We start from the raw sequence: 23,414 nt of genomic DNA on the forward strand, positions 1-23,414 counted from the left end.
TCTAGAGGAGACACGTGCTGCAGGCGTGCACTCTCTCTTCCTGCAGTAGGCTGTCTTCCAAGGCATTTTAAGGAAACTTTCCACTTTCCAGGTAAGGACGAGAGATCGGCCTGGAGGTATCCTTCCCCAGTCTTCCTTAAAAAAGCCCTCTCCTCTCACGCTTTTCCTTCTTGTGGCTGCCTCCCTCTCCGTACTCCATGTACAGTATTCCCTCGCTACTTTGTGGTTTGCTTTTTGTGGACTCGCTGTTTTGCATTTTTTTAAAATACAAATTTAAGTAGCGAGGCAACACTTAGCAGAAAGCCCCCCTTCTCCTCCCCCTCCCCCTCCTTGTCCTCTTTACCTAATAGCTGATCCTTTCTGTCTATACACTACCTTCTTGTGGCTGCATCTGAGCATTGCATACAGTCAGCCCTGGAGGCTAATAGCTGATCCTTTCTACCTAAAATATAAATTGAAGTAGCGAGGCAACACAGACAGCCCTAGAGGTTAATAGTTGATCATTTCTATCTAAAATATAAATTGAAGTAGCGAGGTAACACAGACAGCCCTAGAGGCTAATAGCTGATCCTTTCTATCTAAAATATAAATTGAAGTAGCGAGGCAATACTTCGCAGAAAGGCCCTTCCTCCTCCTCCTCCTTGCCCTATTTACCTAATAGCTGATCCTTTCTATCTATACAGTGCCTTCTTGCGGTTGCATATGAGCATTGCATACAGTCAGCCCTGGAGACTAATAGCTGATCCTTTCTATCTAAAATATAAATTTAAGTAGCGAGGCAACACTGAGCAGAAAGGCCCCGCCTCCTCCTCCTCCTCCTCCTCCTTCTCACCCTCTTACCTAATAGCTGATCCTTTATATCTATACACTGCCCTCTTGTGGCTGCATCTGTGCATTGCATACAGTCAGCCCTAGAGGCTAATAGCTAATCCTTTCTATCTAAAATATAAATTTAAGTAGGCTAATAGCAGATTCTTTCTATCAAATATAAATTTAAGTAGCGAGGCAACACTGAACAGAAAGGCCCCGCCTCCGCCTCATCCTCCTTCTCCTCACCCTCTTTACCTAATAGCTGATCCTTTCTATCTATACACTGCCCCTTGTGGCTGCATCTGAGCATTGCATACAGTCAGCCCTAGAGGCTAATAGCTGATCCTTTCTATCTAAAATGTAAATTTAAGTAACAAGACAACACCTCCTCCTCGCCCTCTTTACCTTCCAGAAGCGGTGGAGGAGGCACCTTGTCGTCACCTGAGCCTCTTGTTGCCACCTGGGCCCCACAATGAGGTTGAAGAGGGAAGAAGAGCTACCCATTCGGCCTCTTTACCTTCCTCTTCCTCCTCCTTTTTGCTGCCTGGGCCTCTAGCCACCACTTGGGCCCGCGATTGAGGAGACAGTGGAGGCATAGCAGGGTGCAAGCAATGGCCAGAAGCCCAGGCGGCGATGAGGAGGAGGAAGAGGAAGGTAGAGAGGGCGAGGAGGGAAGGGGAGGGGACGTCTCTACTTTGCAAAATTTCACTTATCGCAGGTGGCCCTGGAACAAAAAATGACTGCAGAGCCCATACCATTACGGGCTTCCGAACCAACCGAACAAGCCGAAGGCAAACGTCCATAACGAATCCATCCACAAGCCTACTATCTAGCTAGCTAGCTAGGGCTGGAGTTACACATCTTGCAAACAAATTTAACTTAGGAACAAACCGACACAATAATAATAATAATAATAATAATAATATCCCTGCAGGGTTCATTCTTTGAGTCTCCTTGAGGGGAAAAATAGCAAGGTATAAATAAACATAATAATAATAAACATAATAATAATTCTGATTACCCCATTATAGCTAGTGAGAGGAAAAGAATCAGATTTTGGTAGGAAAATATTCTAAACTCATGGCCGCTTACCTGGCGACTTTGAACTTGGGGAAAGTGATGCTGTTCTTGATAAATAGGGTGAAATTCTCAGCAGCGAGAAGCAGAGGTGGGCTGCAAGACACAAAGAGAGGCATCACAATGTCAAAAGAAGATCGAATAATGGGGATATGATCTCTATCTATTTTACTTTACACCTCGAACCCCCTTCCATTTGACATCTCTCCCTTTGAGCACTGTATACATTTGAGCACTGTATACATTTATCCCTTCATATCTATATGCTGCCCTCTTGTGGTTGCATCTGAGCACTGCACACATTCATCCCTAGAAGCTAATAGCTGATCCTTCCTATCTATACACAGCCCTCTTGTGGCTGCATCCGAGCATTGCAAACATTCATATTCTTTTTGGGAGAAAAGCAGGATATAAAGATTATTATTATTATTACTATTATTATTATTGTCCAATAGCTAATCCTTTCTATCTATAGACCTGTCTCTTTTGGCTGCATCTGAGCCCTAGAGGCTGATAGTAATTCCTTTCAATCTCTATAATGCCCTCTTGTGGCTGCACCTAAGCAGTGCGCACAGTCAGCCCTAGAGTCTAATAGCTGATCCTTTCTATCTATAGACTGCCCTCTTATGGCTGCATCTGAGCATTGCACACATTCATCCCTAGAAGCTAATAGCTGATCCTTCCTATCTATACACAGCCCTCTTGTGGCTGCATCCGAGCATTGCAAACATTCATATCCCTAGAGGCTAATAACGGATCCTTTCTCTCTACACACTTCCCTCTTATGGCTGCATCTGAGCATTGTAAATATTCATATCCCTAGAAGCTAATAGCTGATCCTTTCTATCTATACACCGCCCTCTTGTGGCAGCATGTGAGCAATGCATACATTGACCCCTAGAGGCTCACAGATGATCCTTTCTATCTATACACCACCCTCTTGTGGCTGCATCTGAGCATTGCAAACATTCATATCCCTAGAGGCGAATAACTTAACCTTTCTATCTATAGACTGCCCTCTTGTGGCTGCATCTGAGCATTGCATACAATCATCTACATAAGAATAATAGCTGATCCTTTCTATATATAGACTGCCTTCTTGTGGCTGCAACAGAGCATTGCAAACATTCATATTCCTAGAGGCTAATAGCTAATCCTTTCTATCTATACACTGCCCACTTATGGCTGCATCTGAGCATTGCATACATTCACCCTTAGAGGCTAATAGCTGATACTTTCTCTTTACACACTTCCCTCTTATGGCTGCATCTGAGCATTGTAAACATTCATATCCATAGAGGCTAATAGCTGACCCTTTCTATCTACAGACTGCCCTCTTGTGGCTGCATCTGACCATTGCATACAATCGTCCGTATAAGGCTAATAGCTGAACCTTTCTATATATAGACTGCCCTCTTGTAGCTGTATCTGACCATTGCATACATTCATCCCTAGAAGCTAATAGCTAATCCTTTCTATCTATATACTGCCCCCTTATGGCTGCATCTGAGCACTACATACATTCATATCCCTAGAAGCTAATAGCTGATCCTTTCTATCCCTTGCAACTCCCTTGCTCCCTTGCAACTGCACCTGAGCACTGCATATAATCATCCCTAGAGGCTAACAGCTAATCCTTTCTATCTATTTACTGCTCTCTTGTGGCTGCACCTGAGCATTACATACATATTCCCCATTTGGAGGGGGCTCTAGGCTTTTCTATGAGGAAACACAGTTCATTCCACACTCATTCAAGGATTGGTGAGCCTTGCCAGAAAAGTGAAGGCTCGGCTCCTTACTTGGGCACTTCGTCGTCAATCTCCACAGGGCACCAGCCAAAAATCTCACAGGTCTTCTGTGTGCGGCTGAAATTCACACATTTCCCAGTCATTAGGCCTTGAAGAAAGAAGAAAGTTTTTAAAGAATGTGCTGGGGGTGCTGTGTTTTAAGTGTTTCAATTTTTAAACTACTTATAACTTGCATATATCACTGCTGCCTGCCTGCTTTCTCCCTTCTCCGGCTCTGAGGAGGCCTACCTCACAAGGTCTCCATGGTAACACTCTGGTGACAGTGGGCTGTCTGCTAGGCATGGACAATCCATGATTCTAAATGTTTCTAAAGTACTTACAAAACTTGGGGGCGCTGGCGCTTTGCTTCTAAAGTATTGCTAAAGTTTGGGTGGTGAAAATTTCAGAACTCTAACAAAACTTTCAAAATTTCAGTATAAATGGCAGTTCCTAATTGGTCCTGTCATAAAAATTGCCAATAACGAAATAATAATGAAATTTTGAAAGTTTTGTTAGTGTTCTGAAATTTTCACCACCAAAACTTTAGTAACACTTTAGAAGCAAAGCACCAAGTTTAGCAACACTTTAGAAGGAAAGCACCAACTTTATCAACACGTTAGAAACAAAGCCCACCTTTAGCAACACTTTAGAAGCAAAGCACCAACTTTATCAACACTTTAGAAGCAAAGCATCAACTTTAGCAACACTTTAGAAGCAAAGCACCAACTTTAGCAACACTTTAGAAGCTAAGCACCAACTTTAGCTACACTTTAGAAGCAAAGCACCAACTTTAGCTACACTTTAGAAGCAAAGCACCAACTTCAGCAACACTTTAGAAGCAGAGCACCAACTTTAGCAACACTTTAGAAGCAAAGCACCAACTTTAGCAACACTTTAGAAGCAAAGCACCAACTTTAGCAACACTTTAGAAGCAAATCACCAACTTTAGCAACACTTTAGAAGCAAAGCACCAACTTTAGCGACGCTTTAGAAGCAAAGCACCAACTTTAGCAACGCTTTAGAAGCAAAGCACCAACTTTAGCAACACTTTAGAACAAAGCACCAACTTTACAACACTTTAGAAGCAAAGCACCAACTTTAGCAACACTTTAGAAGCAATGCACCAACTTTAGCAACACTTTAGAAGCAAAGCACCAACTTTAGCAATACTTTAGAAGCAAATCACCAACTTTAGCAACGCTTTAGAAGCAAAGCACCAACTTTAGCAACACTTTAGAAGCAAAGCACCAGTGCCCTCTAGTTTTGTAATTACTTTAGAACCATGGATTGCCCATACCTACTATCTGCCTATGGCTCTTTCCTTCCTCCCTTTTCCACTTCCTCCCTCCCTTCTTTCCTTCCTCCCTTCCCCCCTCATACCTTCTCCTTCTCACCTTGACCCTGACGCAGGAACGTGCCTTCGGCGCACTTGCCGTCTCCGTCGCATTTACCGGCCTCTGGATGCTGGGAGAAAGCCAGACAGGCAATGACGGTTTGGCAAGGAGATCTCATTCCCTGGCCTTTGAAACAGCATGGGTCAGGATTCATATGGGGGACGATGGGACCTGCTTTCCAACCTTGTTTGATTTCCATGCATACGGGTGACGAGACTCCCATCCTCCCAGCCAACGAGTCCCTTAAACCAGACTCAAGAAAGAATTATTATTATTAAATAATAATAATAATAATAATAATAATAATGAATGGCTTACCTCTGGACATTTTTCCTGTTTTTGTCCCCGAGTCACAATAAAGTTGGTCATCACCACAAAGGAACTGTCTCCCTGCAAGAAGACAATGGCGACAACAATGTACAGTTGTGGTGCAGCTGATTGGAAGTCAGCTGCATTAAAATCACTAATGAGTTTGGTTGGAGTAAGCTCCCAACCATTCGTCTAGTTTGCTGTTGACCTTTGCAGCCCGAAAGACAGCTGCATCTGTCAGATAGGAAATTTAAGTACCGCTTATGCAGGGGAGGCTAATTTAACTAATTTACGATGCCATAAAAATCTCCAGCAGCATGCAAAAGAATGAGGAAGTACTCCATTGGTGTCACAAGTGGACGGTGAAGCGACAGCTCCCCTGATGGCTGGAATTTGTCTAGCTTGCTGTTGACCTTTGCAAACGGAAAGACAGTTGCATCTGTCAAGTAGGAAATTTAGGTACCGCTTATGCAGGGGGGGCTAATTTAACTAATTTACAATGTCATAAAAATCTCCAGCAGCATGCAAAAGAATGAGGAAGTACTCCATTGGTGTAACAAGTGGACAGTGAAGCAACAGCTCCCCCGGTGGCTGGAATTTGATGATACCCTCATGAAGCTGGAAAGTTAAATAGCCTCTGTTTGTCTGTCTATATATGTTGTATGTCTGTGGCAGTGAATGTTTGCCATGTGTATGTACACTGTGGTGTGAGAAGACTGGAATATAAATCTATGAGCTGGTGGAGTTGTTGTGTCAGCTCAGGTCCTCCCTCTTTAAAGATTTCAGCAGGGATCCCATCTGGTCCGCTGGCTTTGTTATTTTTTTGTTGGCTGATGGCATTGCTGACTTCTTCCAAACTAGGCAGTGCTGCAAGCTCATCCCTGGTTGGAATATAAATACTGTAAATAAATATAGGGATGTGCGATCCATTTAAGAAATGAGTCATTCCTAAAGTTGGGGATGCTGAAATTTCATTTCTAAAGTGTTTCTAAAGTATACTTAGTGAAAAATTCATTACTATAACGAGAGCAACGGAATTTTGTTACCATTTCGTTGTAGTAATTGTGCATAAGTAAATAATTATAATCGGGGAAATTTCAGGGGCTCCTTTCTCCCTCATTTTTAAAGCTATTGGGGTGAAACTTGCTATGATGGTAGAACACATTGGCTACTGTTAGCCAACCAAATTTCAGAAAGTTTCACGCATCCACTGATTTTTGGCGAATTTTGAAAGTTTTTATAATAAAACAATTTTAAATAATATTTTTAGGGGGTATCTACATTGCAGGATGAATACAAGTTTGGCAACACTTTTGAACTAGTTTTCTTTCTTTCTTTCTTTTTGAGCATCTCTCACCTGCGGCGGGAAAACGTAATCGGCCACATCCCATATATACGGGCCCATGTCACTAAAATTGGTCAGCGTCAAGCCTTTGAGCTTCACCGAAACCGAACTGATGATCCCATCCTTAGACTGGTAGCCTTTTTCGTAGAGAAACACCCACCTGGAAAAAGAGGTAAAATGGGATCAAGGTCTCCAAAAAGTGAAAAAGGATTAGCTCCAGGTCTCTAGGTACGTAGGCAATTCTCAGGTGCAGCCACAAGAGGGCAGTCTATAGGTAGAAAGGATTAGCTACAACATTAGGGGTGAGTGTATGCAATGCTCCGATACAGCCACAAGTGAACAGGCTATAGATAGAAAGGATTAGCTATAACCTCTAGGGACGAGGGTATGCAATGCTCAGATGCAGCCACAAGTGTACTGTCTATAGATAGAAAGGATTAGCTATTAACCTTTAGGGATGAGTGTATGCAATGTTCAGATGCAGCCACAAGTGGACAGGCTATAGCTAGAAAGGATTAGCTATTAAACTTTAGGGATGAATGTATGCCATGCTTAGATGCAGCCACAAGGGGGCAGTGTATAGATAGAAAGGATTAGCTATAACCTCTAGGGATGAGTGTATGCAGTGCTCTGATGCAGCTACAAGGGGGCAGTGTATAGATAGAAAGGATTACCTATAACCTCTAGGGATGAGTGTATGCAATGCTCAGATGCAGCCACAAGTGGACAGGCTATAGATGGAAAGGATTAGCTATAACATCTAGGAATGAATGTATGCAATGCTCGGATGACACCACAAGAGGGCAGTGTATAGATAGAAAGGATTAGCTATAACTTCTAGGGATGAATATATGCAATGCTCTGATGCAACCAAAAGGGGGCAGTCTACAGATAGAAAGGATTGGCTATGACCTCTAGGGATGAATGCATGCAATGCTCTGATGCAACCCCAAGGGGGCAGTCTATGGATAGAAAGGATTGGCTATAACTTCTAGGGATTAATGTATGCAATGCTCAGATGCAGCCACAAGAGGGCAGTGCATAGCTAGAAAGGATTGGCTATAACTTCTAGGGATGAAGATATGCAATGCTCTGATGCAACCGAAAGGGGTCTATGGATAGGAAGGATTGGCTGTGACCTCTAGGGATGAATGCATGCAGTGCTCAGATGCAACCACAAGGGGGCAGTCTATGGATAGAAAGGATAGGCTATAATCTCTAGGGATGATTGTATGCAATGGAACAAGGGAGAAGTCTAGAGATAGAAAGGATTAGCTATCACCTTTAGGGATGAATGTATGCAATGCTCAGATGCAGCCACAAGGCGGCAGTGCATAGCTAGAAAGGATTGGCTATAATCTCTAGGGATGATGGTATGCAATGCTCTGATGCAGCAACAGGGAAGAAGTCTAGAGATAGAAAGGATTAGCTATCACTTCTAGGGATGATTGTATGCAATGCTCAGATGCAGCCACAAGGCGGCGGTGTATAGCTAGAAAGGATTGGCTATAACTTCTGGGGATGAATGTGTGCAATGCTCTGATGCAGCCACAAGAGGGCAGTCTATAGATAGAAAGGATTAGCTTCAGACCCCTAGATGCATACATTAATCCCTGGCATAGAGGGTAATAGCTGATCCTTTCTATCTATGGACTGTGCCCTTTGGCTGCATCTGAGCATTGCATACAATCATCCCTAGAGGCATGGGGCTGTTCCCAGGAAAGCCTTCATTTGGGATGAGAACTGGTTCAACTGGGTGTTTTCTGAGGCCACCCCAAAGCCCTTATGAGCTTTTATGACCTTTCACTGTTGAGATAAAACAGAACACTTCTGCAAATTCGACCTCACTTCCTTCTGCAGCCTCTCTTTTGTGGTTTCCTTTCAGACTAAGATAAACAGCGTCCTTATGTCCCCATAACGGAGGGCAAAGTAACTGCTTTTGTATTTATCTTCCGGCTTTGAAGAGATACTTCAGAAGCCTGTCATAGGAGAAAGAATATGTACACGGTTTAATAGTCAGACCAAGAACATTAATACTATTATTATTATTAGCAATAAAAGTATAATAATAAAAATATAATAACAATAAACGTTAATGGTTATTCACCTGTGTCAAAACAAGCAGATAAAAGAGGAAAATCACATTCAAATCACCCCTGACAGATGGCCATCCAGCCTCTGTTTAAAAGCCTCCAAAGAAGGAGCCTCCACCACACTCAGGGGCAGAGAGTTCCACTGCTGAACAGCTCTCACAGTCAGGAAGTTCTTCCTCAGGTTCAGATGGAATCTCTTCTCTTGTTTCCTCCTAAAGTTTCTTCCCTTCATATTTCCTCCCCTCATATCCATGTCAACTTTCTTTCCCCGTGATGTATGGGAAAGGGGGCACTCCACCTAGTAATATCCATTGACATATGGAGGGTCACTTCACCTAGCAACATCCAATCCAATGACATATGGGGGGTCACCTCATCTAACACATCCTATCCAGTATGAGGGTCACCTCATCTAGCAACATCCAATCCAATGACATATGGGAGGTCACCTCACCTAGCAACATCCAATCCAATGACATATGGGAGGTCACCTCACCTAGCAACATCCAATCCAATGACATATGGGAGGTCACCTCACCTAGCAACATCCAATCCAATGACATATGGGAGGTCACCTCACCTAGCAACATCCAATCCAATGACATACGGGGGGTCAACTCACCTAGCAACATCCAATCCAATGACATACGGGGGGTCAACTCACCTAGCAACATCCAATCCAATGACATATGGGAGGTCACCTCACCTAGCAACATCCAATCCAATGACATACGGGGGGTCAACTCACCTAGCAACATCCAATCCAATGACATATGGGAGGTCACCTCACCTAGCAACATCCAATCCAATGACATATGGGAGGTCACCTCACCTAGCAACATCCAATCCAATGACATACGGGGGGTCAACTCACCTAGCAACATCCAATCCAATGACATACGGGGGGTCAACTCACCTAGCAACATCCAATCCAATGACATATGGGAGGTCACCTCACCTAGCAACATCCAATCCAATGACATATGGGAGGTCACCTCACCTAGCAACATCCAATCCAATGACATATGGGAGGTCACCTCACCTAGCAACATCCAATCCAATGACATATGGGAGGTCACCTCACCTAGCAACATCCAATCCAATGACATATGGGAGGTCACCTCACCTAGCAACATCCAATCCAATGACATACGGGGGGTCAACTCACCTAGCAACATCCAATCCAATGACATACGGGGGGTCAACTCACCTAGCAACATCCAATCCAATGACATATGGGAGGTCACCTCACCTAGCAACATCCAATCCAATGACATATGGGAGGTCACCTCACCTAGCAACATCCAATCCAATGACATATGGGAGGTCACCTCACCTAGCAACATCCAATCCAATGACATATGGGAGGTCACCTCACCTAGCAACATCCAATCCAATGACATATGGGAGGTCACCTCACCTAGCAACATCCAATCCAATGACATACGGGGGGTCAACTCACCTAGCAACATCCAATCCAATGACATACGGGGGGTCAACTCACCTAGCAACATCCAATCCAATGACATATGGGAGGTCACCTCACCTAGCAACATCCAATCCAATGACATATGGGAGGTCACCTCACCTAACAACATCCAATCCAATGACATATGGGAGGTCACCTCACCTAACAACATCCAATCCAATGACATATGGGAGGTCACCTCACCTAGCAACATCCAATCCAATGACGTATGGGGGGTCACCTCATCTAACATCCAATCCAATGACATACGGGGGGTCAACTCACCTAGCAACATCCAATCCAATGACATATGGGGTGAGGTCACCTCATCCACATCCAATCCAATGACATATGGGGGGTCACCTCACCTAGCAACATCTAATCCACTGACATATGAGGGGTCACTTCACTCAACAACACCCAATCAGGTGACATATGGAGGGGTCAATTCATCTAGGAATACCCAATCGAGTGACATATGGGAGGCACTGAACAAAGCAACCTCTAATCAGATAGCATGTGGGGGCCACTCCACCCAGCAACAGCCAATCCAGTGACATAGGGGGGCACTTCAGCAACATCTAATCAGGTGACATATGGAATGACCACAACCAGTCTAGTAACATATGGGGGGTTATCTCACCCAACAACATCCAATCCAGTGACATATAGCGGTCACTTCACCCAGCAACATCCAATCCAGTGAGATCACAGATGAGTACTAACGGATAAACATGAGTACGAATGAGTCACCTTGGGGAGATGGGGTGGAATATAATTAAATAATAATAATAATATATTAATATTAATATTAATATTATTAATATTATTAATATTATTAATATTATTAATATTGTTAATATTGTTAATATTATTATTATTATTAATATTATTATTATTATATAAACAAACACACACACACAAACTTTGATGGAGAGATTGATATATTATTAAGCATGCCAGAGACGACAGGCAACATCGTCAATTCCCAGGACTCCGTGGTTTTGAGCCGCGGTGGTGAAAGTAGCGTCAAACTGCGTTAACTGCAGCCAGTGCAGATGTGCCCTGTGTGCCAGGCGAGGAGGCCAGTCTCTATTGGGCTCTGTATGATGCCTTGGCTCCCTTCCCTCCAGACTTGGCAAGGGACCCACTGCCAGAAAAATCCCTCACATTCTTTGGGGCTTAATTCTCTTCCTGGGACTAAAATTAATCCGCTCCCGCCCTTCTCCCGGCCAGCTTCGCATTCCCAGGCTTCCATTCTCATCCCTGGTGGGAAGAGCCCGTTGGAGAGAGGAACAGGCCTCCTGGGAGACTGGCAGAGGCTCCTTCTCTGGACAGGCCGGGTGGGCCTCTGTCAGTAGGGATCGGACCCGACTTCGGCACTATATCACTCCTGGCTTGACGTGGGACTTGGATTCCGCAGATGGCACAGCTCCCAGCAAGCTATTTTGGGCACTTATTCCCCGCCCTCCTCCGCTTTGCGAAATGTCAATATTTATTTGCAGGGTTTAATGAACTCCAGGTGTATCCGCACTGCCCCATGGATGCAGTTTGACCCCACTTCCAGTTGAAAGTGGTATCGAATCATACAAATGTGTGGTGGAGGCTCCTTCTCTAGGATTCTACTATTTTATGTTCAGCAGTGGAACTCTCTGCCTCGGAATGTGGTGGAGGCTCCTTCTCTGGAGGCTTTGAAGCAGAGGCTGGATGACCATCTGTCACGAGTGCTTTGAAGGCGATTGTCCTGCTTCTTGTGGATGGCCCACCAGGTCTCTTCCAACTCTAGGATTCTACTATTCTATGTTCAGCAGTGGAACTCTCTGCCCCAGAGTTTGGTGGAGGCTCCTTCTCTGGAGGCCTTGAAGCAGAATCCGGATGGCCATCTGTCGGGAGTGCTTTGAAGGCGATTGTCCTGCTTCTTGGCAGAATAAGGTTGGACTGGATGGCCCATGAGGTCTCTTCCAATTCTAGGATTCTACTATTCTATGTTCAGCAGTGGAACTCTCTGCCTCGGAGTGTGGTGGAGGCTCCTTCTCTGGAGGCTTTGAAGCAGAATCTGGATGGCCATCTGTCGGGAGTGCTTTGAAGGCAATTCTCCTGCTTCTTGGCAGAATGGGATTGGACTGGATGGCCCATGAGGTCTCTTCCAACTCTAGGAATCTACTATTCTATGTTCAGCAGTGGAACTCTCTGCCTTGGAGTGTGATGGAGGCTCCTTCTCTGAAGGCTTTGAAGCAGAGGCTGGATGGCCATCTGTTGGGAGTGCTTTGAAGACGATTGTCCTGCTTCTTGGCAGAATAGGGTTGGACTGGATGGCCCATGAGGTCTCTTCCAACTCTAGGATTCTACTATTCTATGTTCAGCAGTGGAACTCTCTGCCCCAGAGTGTGGTGGAGGCTCCTTCTCTGGAGGCTTTGAAGCAGAGGCTGGATGGCCATCTGTCGGGAGTGCTTTGAAGGCGATTGTCCTGCTTCTTGGCAGAATGGGGTTGGACTGGATGGCCCACCAAGTCTCTTCCAACTCTAGGATTCTACTATTCTATGTTTAGCAGTGGAACTCTCTGCCTAGGAGTGTGGTGGAGGCTCCTGCTCTGGAGGCTTTGAAGCAGAGACTGGATAGCCATCTGTCAAGAGTGCTTTGAAGGCGATTGTCCTGCTTCTTGGCAGAATAGGGTTGGACTAGATGGTCCACCAGGTCTCTTCCAACTCTAGGATTCTACTATTCTATGTTCAGCAGTGGAACGCTCTGCCCAGAATGTGATGGAAGCTCCTTCTCTTGTCTTCCCTAGGCAGAGCAGGCAGGTGTTTAGGAAGGATTGTTGTTCTCCACAACTGCTCTCACCCCTTCTTTGTTTCCTTCCCTTCCTCCCTCCCTTCTCTTCCTCCGCCTTCCCTTCTTTCCCATTCTTTCTTCCCTACCTTCATACCTTTTCCCCTTTCCTTTCTCTTCCCTACTTTTTCCCCCTCTCCTTCCTTCTCCTTTCCTCCCTTTCCCTCCTTTTTCTCTTTCTTTCTTCCCTTCTTTCCTCCCCTTTCTTTCCCAGTGGCATCCCAGAGGGCCACTTCACCTAGCAACAGCCTCTATGATTCAAACTAACAGACAGTTAGAGAGACAAATTTATATCATCAAATGTATTCTTTGATTTTAAGATAGATGTTTTAGATAGATAGGTAGATAGATAGATAGATAGATAGATAGATAGATAGATAGGTTTTTTTCCATGTCAGGAGTGACTTGAGAAACTGCAAGTTGCTTCTGGAGTGAGCGAATTGGTCATCTGCAAGGACGTTGCCCAGGGGATGTTTATTTTATTTACTGAATGTATATACCGCCTTTCTTAGCCCTGGGGACATGTTGCCCGGATGTTTTGATGTTTGACCATCCTTGTGGGAGGCTTCTCTCATGCCCCTGAATGGAGAGCTAGAGCTGACAGAGGGAGCTCACCCACGCTCTCTCTGGATTCGAACCTCCAACCTGTCAGTCTTCAATTCTGTCGGAACAAGGGTTTGACCCACTGCGCCACCAGGCAGATAGACATGATAGATAAGTAGATATGAAAAACATATAGATACGATAGATAGATAGATACAATAGATCGATAGATAGATAGATAGATAGATAGATAGATACAATAGATATATAGATATGATAGACAGATACGATAGATATATAGATACAATCGATAGATAGATAGACACGATAGATACAATATATATAGATAAGATATATAGATGCGATAGATACGATAAATAGATACGATAGATAGATATATAGAAACGATAGGTAGATAGGCACGATAGATACAATAGATATATAGATACGATAGATACGATAGATACGATAGATTATAGATATGACAGGTAGATAGATAGACATGATAGATAGATACATTAGATATATAGATACGATAGATAGATAGATATGATAGATACGATAGATAGACACGACCGATATATAGATACGATAGATAGATACGATAGATATATAGATACGACAGGTAGATAGATAGACACGATAGATAGATACAATAGATATATAGATACGATAGATAGATAGATAGATAGATAGATAGATAGATACGATAGATAGATACGATAGATATATAGATACGACAGACAGACAGATAGATAGACATGATAGATAGATAAAATAGATATATAGATACAATAGATAGATATGATAGATACGATAGATAGGATAGACAATAGATGATAAATAGATGTTTTAGATCACTGGTTCCCAACCCGTGATCCATGGACCATCAGTGGTCCGCAAGAACTAAAGTAATGGTCCATGGCGTCACCATTACTACACCGTTGCATTGAGAGCGACTGTTCTTGGGAAACCCTCTTATAATTCTGAGGCTTATTAAATATGGTTCTCTGTATCAGAAACTAGAGCTGATGTGGTCTATCCAATGCAATTTTTTGAATCAGCACCCCAAACCGAATCTAAAGTTGACCAAAAACTGATTCGTAACCCTTTTGGTGCTGATGTTGGAGAGTGGTCCCTGGTCCAGTGGCCCCTGGACAAAGAAAAGTTGGGAACTACTGATTTAGATAGGTAGGTAGGTAGGTAGAGAGGAGAGATAATAGATAGATATAGATGGATAGATAGATAGGATATATGGATGGATTGATGGATGGATGGATGGATGGATGGATGGCCAGCCGGTCAGACAAACAAATAGGATAGATGATAGATAGATAGATAGATAGATAGATAGATAGATAGATAGATGATAGATGGATGGATGGATGGATGGATGAATGGACGGACGGACAGACAGACAGGATAGATAATAGATAGATAGATAGATAGATAGATAGATAGATAGATAGATAGATAGATAGATAGATAATGGATGGATGGATGGATGGACGGACAGACAGGATAGATAATAGATGGATGGATGGACGGATGGACGGACAGACAGACAGAGAGGGATAGATAGATAGATAGATAGATAGATAGATAGATAGATAGACAGACAGACAGACAGACAGACAGACAGACCAGATAGGATAGGATAGATAATAGATAGATAGATAGATAGATAGATAGATAGATAGATAGATAGATAATGGATGGATGGATGGACGGACAGACAGACAGGATAGATAATAGATGATGGATGGACGGATGGACGGACAGATAGACAGAGAGGGATAGATAGATAGATAGATAGATAGATAGATAGATAGATAGATAGATAGATAGATAGATAGATAGATAGATGTTTTAGATAGATAGATGGATGGATGGATGGATGGACAGGTAGGATAGATGATTGATTGATTGACAGACAGACAGACAGACAGATAGGATGGATGGATGCATGAATAGATAATAGATACGACTGATAGAGAGATAGGCTCAATAACAGATAGAAAGATAGTTTTCATCTACGGGACCCATTAAGCCGAATGACAACGAAAGGCGAGGTGTCGAGAGATTGGAGAGTGATGTGACGTTTACTAAGAAACACTTGGCCAGGCTGAGAGAGATCCAAGGTTTCCACAAAAGCAAATTAAAACCAAACCAACGAAACACATGGGAATTAAATAAACTAAACTGAAAGGAGCGAATGAATTAAAATAGGAGATGTGACGGAGGATCCGGGGATCCCTAAACTGGCCGTGAACCCACCTGGGAAAGTCTGGGGGTGAAAGGATGCTGTGTTTGGAAAGGTGTGCATGAGTGTGTGGTGTGTGCATGCGTACCTACCCGATGATGTAGGCCAGGACCACCACCTGGATGAGCCGGAAAGTGACCCCGACCTTCTTGTTGCGCACGAGGACCATCCTGGGGGTGTCATACTCAAAGAGGAAGGAGGCCACCGTCTCCATGAACTTGTGCCCCATGGCGGGAAGGGAGCAGGCGCCTTCTCCTCCTCCTCCTTCTCCTTCTTCTCCTCCTTGAGGTTGTGTTCCCTTCTGCCTTTCCCTTCTCTTCCTCTCTCCCTCTGGGTGCAGCAGCGTGGGCATTGCCTTAGATGGCTTGTGGGTGGGAACGCAGGGCCATCGGCCTTTTTGCGGAGAGAAGGGAGGAAAAAGGAACACAAAGTCAGGCGCAAACCCAACAGGAGCAAACACGCGCAAAGATCCTTCCGGGACAAAGCTGTCAAGCAAAGGCAAGGAGGACGGAGCAGAGCCCGCCAGGAGGGCTTGGACTGTGGCAGAATGGGATCAGGCTTGATGGCCCTTGGGGGTCTCTCCCAACTCTTCTTCCCAAAGGCTACTCGGCTCCGTCTTTCTTAGGCTGTCATGTAGTCCAACACAACGGCCATCTGTCTAGTCCACCCTTGGAATAACAAGCTTGGAAGTGGCCTCAAAGGCCATCTAGTCCACTCTTAGAATAATAGACATAGAAGGGACCCCAAATGCCATCTAGTCCAACTCAAAGGCCATCTGGTCTTGGAATAACAAGCTTGGAAAGGATCCCAAAGGCCATCTAGTCCAACCCAAAGGCCACCTAGTCCACTCGTATAATAATAGACATAGAAGGGTCCCCAAAGGCCATCTAGTCCAACCCAAAGGCCTCCTAGTCCACTCTTAGAATAACAGACATAGAAGGGGTCCCAAAGGCCATCTAGTCCAACTCAAAGGCCATGTGGTCTTGGAATAACAAGCTTGGAAAGGACCCAAAGGCCATCTAGTCCTCTCTTAGAATAACAGACTTAGAAGGGGTCCCAAAGGCCATCTAGTCCAACCCAAATGCCACCAAGTCCACTCTTAGAATAATAGACATAGAAGGGGCCCCAAAGGCCATCTAGTCCAACCCAAAGGCCATGTGGCCTTGGAATAACAAGCTTGGAAAGGACCCCAAAGGCCATCTAGTCCAACCCAAAGGCCATGTGGTCTTGGAATAACAAGCTTGGACAGGACCCCAAAGGCCATCTAGTCCAACACAAAGGCCACCTAGTCCAACCTAAATGCCACCTAGTCCATTCTTAGAATAATAGACATAGAAGGGGCCCCAAAGGCCATCTAGTCCAACCCAAAGGCCATCTAGTCCACTCTTAGAATAATAGACATAGAAGGACCCCAAAGGCCATCTAGTCCAACCCAAAGGCCATGTGGTCTTGGAATAACAACCTTGGAAAGGACCCCAAAGGACATGTAGGCCAACTCAAAGGACACCTAGTCCTCTCTTAGAATAATAGACATCTCCCCGAGTCTCCTCGGGGAGATGGAGCAGTATCTAAATAAATTATTATTATTATTATTATTATTATTATTATTATTATTATTGAAGGGTCCCCAAAGGCCATCTAGTCCAACCCAAAGGCCCCCTAATCCATGCTTAGAATAATAGACATAGAAGGGGCCCCAAAGGCCATCTAGTCCAACCCAAAGGCCACGTGGTCTTGGAATAACAAGCTTGGAAAGGACCCCAAAGGCCATCTAGTCCAACCCAAAGGCCACCTAATCTATTCTTAAAATAATAGACATAGAAGGGGCCCCAAAGGCCATCTAGTCCAACCCAAAGGCCACCTAGTCCAACCCAAAGGCCTCCTAGTCCACTCTTAGAATAATAGACATAGAAGGGCCCCAAAGGCCATCTAGTCCAACCCAAAGGCCATGTGGTCTTGGAATAACAAACTTGGAAAGGGCCCCAAAGGCCATCTAATAAACCCAAAGGCCACCTAGTCCAATCCAAATGCCACCTAGTCCACTCTTAGAATAATGGACATAGAAGTGGCCCCAAAGGCATCTAGTCCAATCCAAAAGCCATCTGGCCTTCGAATAACAAGCTTGGAAGGGGCCCTATAGGCCACCTAGTCCACTCTTAGAATAATAGACTTGGAAGGGACCCCAAAGGCCATCTAGTCCAACCCAATTTCATTAGGGCATTAGGGGTTGTGCAATTAGAATGTGGAAGGAGGGGTGCTTTGTTTTTGTAGTCCTTCATACACAATGTATGTTGGCGATGGAATTTAATTCCGTTGCACGATGTACAATGACAATAAGTTATTCGTTACAGAAGTCCAGCTGGTTTCGACTCTTCCTTGCTTTGGAGGCTTGCTTTGTGCTAGAAACGGACCGGAATCCATTGGCGGAAGAGAGATAGGTTCCCACAAACCGTTTCAACAGTCTTTTGGGGTCAGGCTTCCAAACAGCGGAAGAAGAAAGCTATGTTTTGTGTCTGCATGTTGTATTGATAAGAGCTTCCACGGCAGCATATCAGCTCCAGAGTTTACTTGGAAGGGACCCCAAAGGCGATCTAGTTCACTCTTATAAAAATATGCTTGGAAGGGACCCCAAAGGCCATCTAGTCCAATATAATAATAAGAGGCTCGGAAGAGACTCCAAAGGCCATCTAGTCCACTCTTATAATTATAGGCTCGGAAGGGACCCCAAAGGCCATCTAGTCCTATATGATAATAATAGGCTCGGAAGGGATCCAAAGGCTAGCTAGCCCATTATGATAATAAGAGGCTTGGAAGGGACCCCAAAGGCCAACTAGTCCAAAATAATAATAATAGGCTTCAAAGGGACCCCAAAGGCCATCTAGTCCAATAAAATAATAATAGGGTTGTAAGGGACTTCAAAGGCCATCTAGTCCTATATAATAATAATAGGCTTGGAAGGGACCCCAAAGGCCATCTAGTCCAAAATAATAATGATAGGCTTTGAAGGGACCCCAAAGGTCATCTAGTCCAATATAATAATAATAGGGTTGTAAGGGACTTCAAAGGCCATCTAGTCCTATATAATAATAATAATAGGCTCAGAAGGGACCCCAAAGGCCATCTAGTCCATTATGATAATAATAGGCTCGGAAGGGACCCCAAAGGCCATCTAGTCCTATATGATAATAATAGGCTTGGAAGGGACCCCAAAGGCCATCTAGTCCTATATGATAATAATAGGGTTGGAAGGGACTCCAAAGGCCATCTAGTCCAATATCATAATAATAGGCTTGGAAGGGACACCAAAGGCCATCTAGTACAATATCATAATAATAGGCCTGGAAGGGACCCCAAAGGTCATCTAATCCAATATCATAATAATAGGCTTGGAAGGGACCCCAAAAGTCATCTAGTCCAATATAATAATAATAGGCTTGGAAGGGACCCCAAAGGCCATCTAGTCCAAAATAATAATAATAGGGTTGGAAGGGACTCCAAAGGCCATCTAGTCCAATATCATAATAATAGGCTTGGAAGGGACCCCAAAGGTCATCTAGTCCAATATAATAATAATAGGGTTGGAAGGGACCCCAAGGGCCATCTAGTCTAGTATAATAATAAGAGGCTTGGAAAGAACCCCAAAGGCCATCTAGTCCAATATAATAATAAGAGGCTTGGAAGGGACCCCAAAGGCCATCTAGTCCATTCTTGGAATAAGAGACTAGGAAGGGACCCCAAAGGCCATCAAGTAATAAATGTAATAAATAAATAAAATATAAATTATTATTATTATTATTACATGGAAGGGAACTTGGGAGTCTGAGTGGACCGTATGCTGACCATGAGGCAAGAGTGTGATGCAGCAGCGGAAAAGGCCGATTCGATCCTAGGCTGAATCAATAGGAATATAGTGTCTAGGGAAGTCAATGTGAAAGTGATCTAGGAGTCTTAACAGAGCACAACGTGGACATGAACCAAGAGTGTGATGCAGCAGCGAAAAAGGCCAATGCGATTCAATAGAGAGCCTGGTGTCTAGGTGGGAAAATGCATCATCCCATTCTATTCCGTTGTATTCTATTCAGCTGGAATAACCCTGTGTCCAATTCTGGGCCAAAGCGACTCTATTCCGCGAAGGGAAAGAAGCAGCTCTTGGCTTCCTCTGTTGTCACTCTTTGGCACCATCGGGCCACTCCACCTTCCTTAGAAGGCTTGGTTTTGCAGCCATCCGTTCCGATTCATTTCCTCCTGACACGAGAGAGATGTGGCTTTATAAGGATTGTCAACGCTGGTTTTCTTTCGCCAGATCCGATGCTTATCGGGGCCTCTTTCTTGGCTTCGGAAAAGAAAAGCCCATTCTGGGTCCCAAGGTGCCGACGACGCTCCAACCGTGGCCAATGCATTTCCAAGGCAGGCTGTTTGTTGGAAGGGGGATGGAAAGCAAGCCCCAGGCTAATCGATTCGATCAGGTCTTTGTCTGGCTTTCCAAATCCAGAAAGAGGCACCAAACAGTTGCTGCGTGAGCAAAGTTGGAAAAACAGGCTTGGAAGGGGCCCCAAAGGCCATCTATCCCTGGAATCACAGGCTTGGAAGCGGCCCCAAAGAGCAAGTAGCCCAACTTTTTAGGGCCATCTAGTCCCATCCAATAACAGATGCAGAAAAGGCTCCACAGGCCATCTAGTCCAATGAAAAGGCCATCTAGTCCAATGAAAAGGCCATCTAGTCCAACTAAAATTCCATGTAGTCCACTCTTACAACTTGGAAGGGGCTCCAAAGGCTATCTAGTCCAATGAAAAGGCCATCTAGTCTACTCTTAGAATAACAGATTTCAAAGGGACTCCAGAGGCCATGTGGTCCAACTAAAAGGCCATATAGTCCGCTCTTACAACTTCAAAGGCCATCTAGTCCAACCCAGAAGCCATCTAGTCCAATCCAAAGGCTATCTAGTCCAATGAAAAGGCCATCTAGTCTGCTCTTAGAATAACAGGCTTTGAAGGGACGCCAAAAGTCATCTAGTACAACTAGAAGGCCATGTAGTCAGCTCTTACAACTTGGAAGGGACTCCAAAGGCCATCTAGTCCAACCCAGTGGCCATCTAGTCTAATGAAAAGGCCATCTCTACTCTTACAATAACAGACTTGGAAGGGACTCTAAAGGACATCTAGTCCAATGAAAAGTTCATATTGTCCACTCTTATGACTTGGCAGGGGTTCCAAAGGCCATCTAGCCCAACCCAAAGGCCATCTAGTTCACTCTTACCATTTGGAAGGAGCTCCAAAGGCCATCTAGTCTACTCTTACAATAACAGACTAGGAAGGGACTCTAAAGGACACCTAGTCCAATGAAAAGCCCATATAGTCCACTCTTACGACTTGGAAGGGGCTCCAAAGGCCATCTAGTCCAACCCAAAAGCCATCTAGTCCAACTAAAAGGCCATCTAGTTCACCCTTACGACTTGAAGGGGGTTCCAAAGACCATCTAGTCCAACCCAAAGGCCATCTAGTCCAATGAAAAGGCTATCTAGTCCTCTCTAAGAATAACAGGCTTCAAAGGGACTCCAAAGGCCATCTAGTCCAACTAAAAGGCCATGTAGTCCGCTCTTACAACTTGGAAGGGACTCCAAAGGCCATCTAGTCCAACCCAGTGGCCATCTAGTCTAATGAAAAGGCCATCTCTACTCTTACAATAACAGACTTGGAAGGGACTCTAAAGGACATCTAGTTCAATGAAAAGCTCATATAGTCCACTCTTATGACTTGGAAGGGGCTCCAAAGGCCATCTAGCCCAACCCAAAGGCCATCTAGTTCACTCTTACCATTTGGAAGGAGCTCCGAAGGCCATCTAGTCCAACTCAAAGGCAATCTACTCTAATGAAAAGGTCTTAACTGGGTGGTATGTCATGCATATGATGAAGACGTCAAAGGCGAGAACAGCAACAGGTGGGGATTACTGGTCGATCCCTGTTTGCGTTCTGTTCGCCCTCTAATCCGTTCCCCAGATAAACCAGGTAAAGATCTTCCCAGGGAAAGCAAACAAGGACCGTCGAAAAGCATATTGACTTTCCAGGACGTCCCTCAACACAGAGAGACAATGGGAGGCATCCACATCCTGGAAGACGAAGGTGAATCCAAGTGAACTTGGCCTCCGCCCACAGTAGAGGAAGCAAGAGAATGGGGGATTCCACAGGAGGAATGCAAAAAACACGGGGTTTTCTTCCCCTTTGCCATTTATTATTATTATTATTATTATTATTATTATTATTACCACAACAAGATTAGTACACAGCAAACAAGGTCACTCTGCTGGCTGTTATATTGGATCACACGTTGGACACTTTTATTATTATTATTATTATTATTATTATTATTATTATTATTATTATTATTAGAAACACAATAAGATGAGTCCACAGCAGACACTCTGCTGGCTGTTGAATTGGATCACACGTCAGATACTTCCATTATTATTATTATTATTATTATTATTATTATTATTGACAAAATAGCACAGTATGTCACAGCAAACGAGATCTATATGCTGGATTTCGTATCACAAAATCACAAGTTGAACACTTCCCAAGTGTCTAGGACTGTGTGCTGTATTATTATTATTATTATTATTATTATTATTATTATTATTATTATTAGAAACACCACAAGATGAGTCCACAGCAGACAAGATCACTCTGCTGAGTGTTGTATTGGATCACATGTCGGACACTTCCATTATTATTATTATTATTATTATTATTATTATTATTGACAAAATAGCAGTATGTCACAGCAAACGAGATCTATATGCTGGATTTCGTATCACAAAATCACAAGTCGAACACTTCCCAAGCGTCTAGGACTGTTTGATTTATTATTATTATTATTATTATTATTATTATTATTATTATTATTAGAAACACAACAAGATGAGTCCACAGCAGACACTCTGCTGGCTGTTGAATTGGATCACACATCGGATACTTCCATTATTATTATTATTATTATTGTTGTTGTTGACAAAATAGCACAGTATGTCACAGCACACAAGATCTATATTCTGGATTTTGTATCACAAAATCACAAGTCGAACACACAAGCATCTAGGACTGTGTGATTTTTATTATTATTATTATTAGAAACACAAGATGAGTCCACAGCAGACAAGATCACTCCGCTGAGTGTTGTATTGGATCACACGTCGGACACTTCCATTATTATTATATTATTATTATTATTATTATTATTATTATTATTATTATTTGAAACACAACAAGATAAGTCCTAAGCAGGCAAGATCACTCTGCTGAGTGTTGTATTGGATCACACATCAGACACCTCCATTATTATTATTATTATTATTATTATTATTATTATTATTATTAGAAACACAACATGATGAGTCCACAGAAGACACTCTGCTGGGTGTTTTATTGGATCACATGTTTGACACTTCCCAAGTGTCTAGGACTGTGTGATGTATCTTGACATTTGGGAGTTGTAGTTGCT

General features: G+C 43.7%; 1 protein-coding gene across 2 annotated transcripts in view; it reads right to left on the bottom strand.

Moving 5' to 3' along the window:
- P2RX1 (purinergic receptor P2X 1) overlaps nucleotides 1-21,916 on the bottom strand; it is a 28,962-nt gene extending 7,046 nt beyond the window's left edge. Inside the window, exons 1-7 of one of the 2 annotated variants that reach the window (XM_060756976.2) lie at nucleotides 21,731-21,916; nucleotides 16,011-16,311; nucleotides 6,735-6,882; nucleotides 5,387-5,458; nucleotides 5,069-5,138; nucleotides 3,687-3,783; nucleotides 1,903-1,983 (exon numbers count right to left, since the gene is read on the bottom strand). In XM_060756976.2, coding sequence (XP_060612959.2) covers nucleotides 1,903-1,983; nucleotides 3,687-3,783; nucleotides 5,069-5,138; nucleotides 5,387-5,458; nucleotides 6,735-6,882; nucleotides 16,011-16,270 — 728 coding nt within the window. In that variant the 5' untranslated portion in view covers nucleotides 16,271-16,311; nucleotides 21,731-21,916. Of the gene's footprint in view, nucleotides 1-1,902; nucleotides 1,984-3,686; nucleotides 3,784-5,068; nucleotides 5,139-5,386; nucleotides 5,459-6,734; nucleotides 6,883-16,010; nucleotides 16,312-21,174; nucleotides 21,200-21,730 lie in introns of those variants that run through there. The other variant, XM_067472052.1, reaches the window with a different exon arrangement.
- Nucleotides 21,917-23,414: the final 1,498 nt, after the last annotated feature.

This window comes from Anolis sagrei, chromosome 11, assembly GCF_037176765.1.
Source record: "Anolis sagrei isolate rAnoSag1 chromosome 11, rAnoSag1.mat, whole genome shotgun sequence".
NCBI classification, from domain to species: domain Eukaryota; kingdom Metazoa; phylum Chordata; class Lepidosauria; order Squamata; family Dactyloidae; genus Anolis; species Anolis sagrei.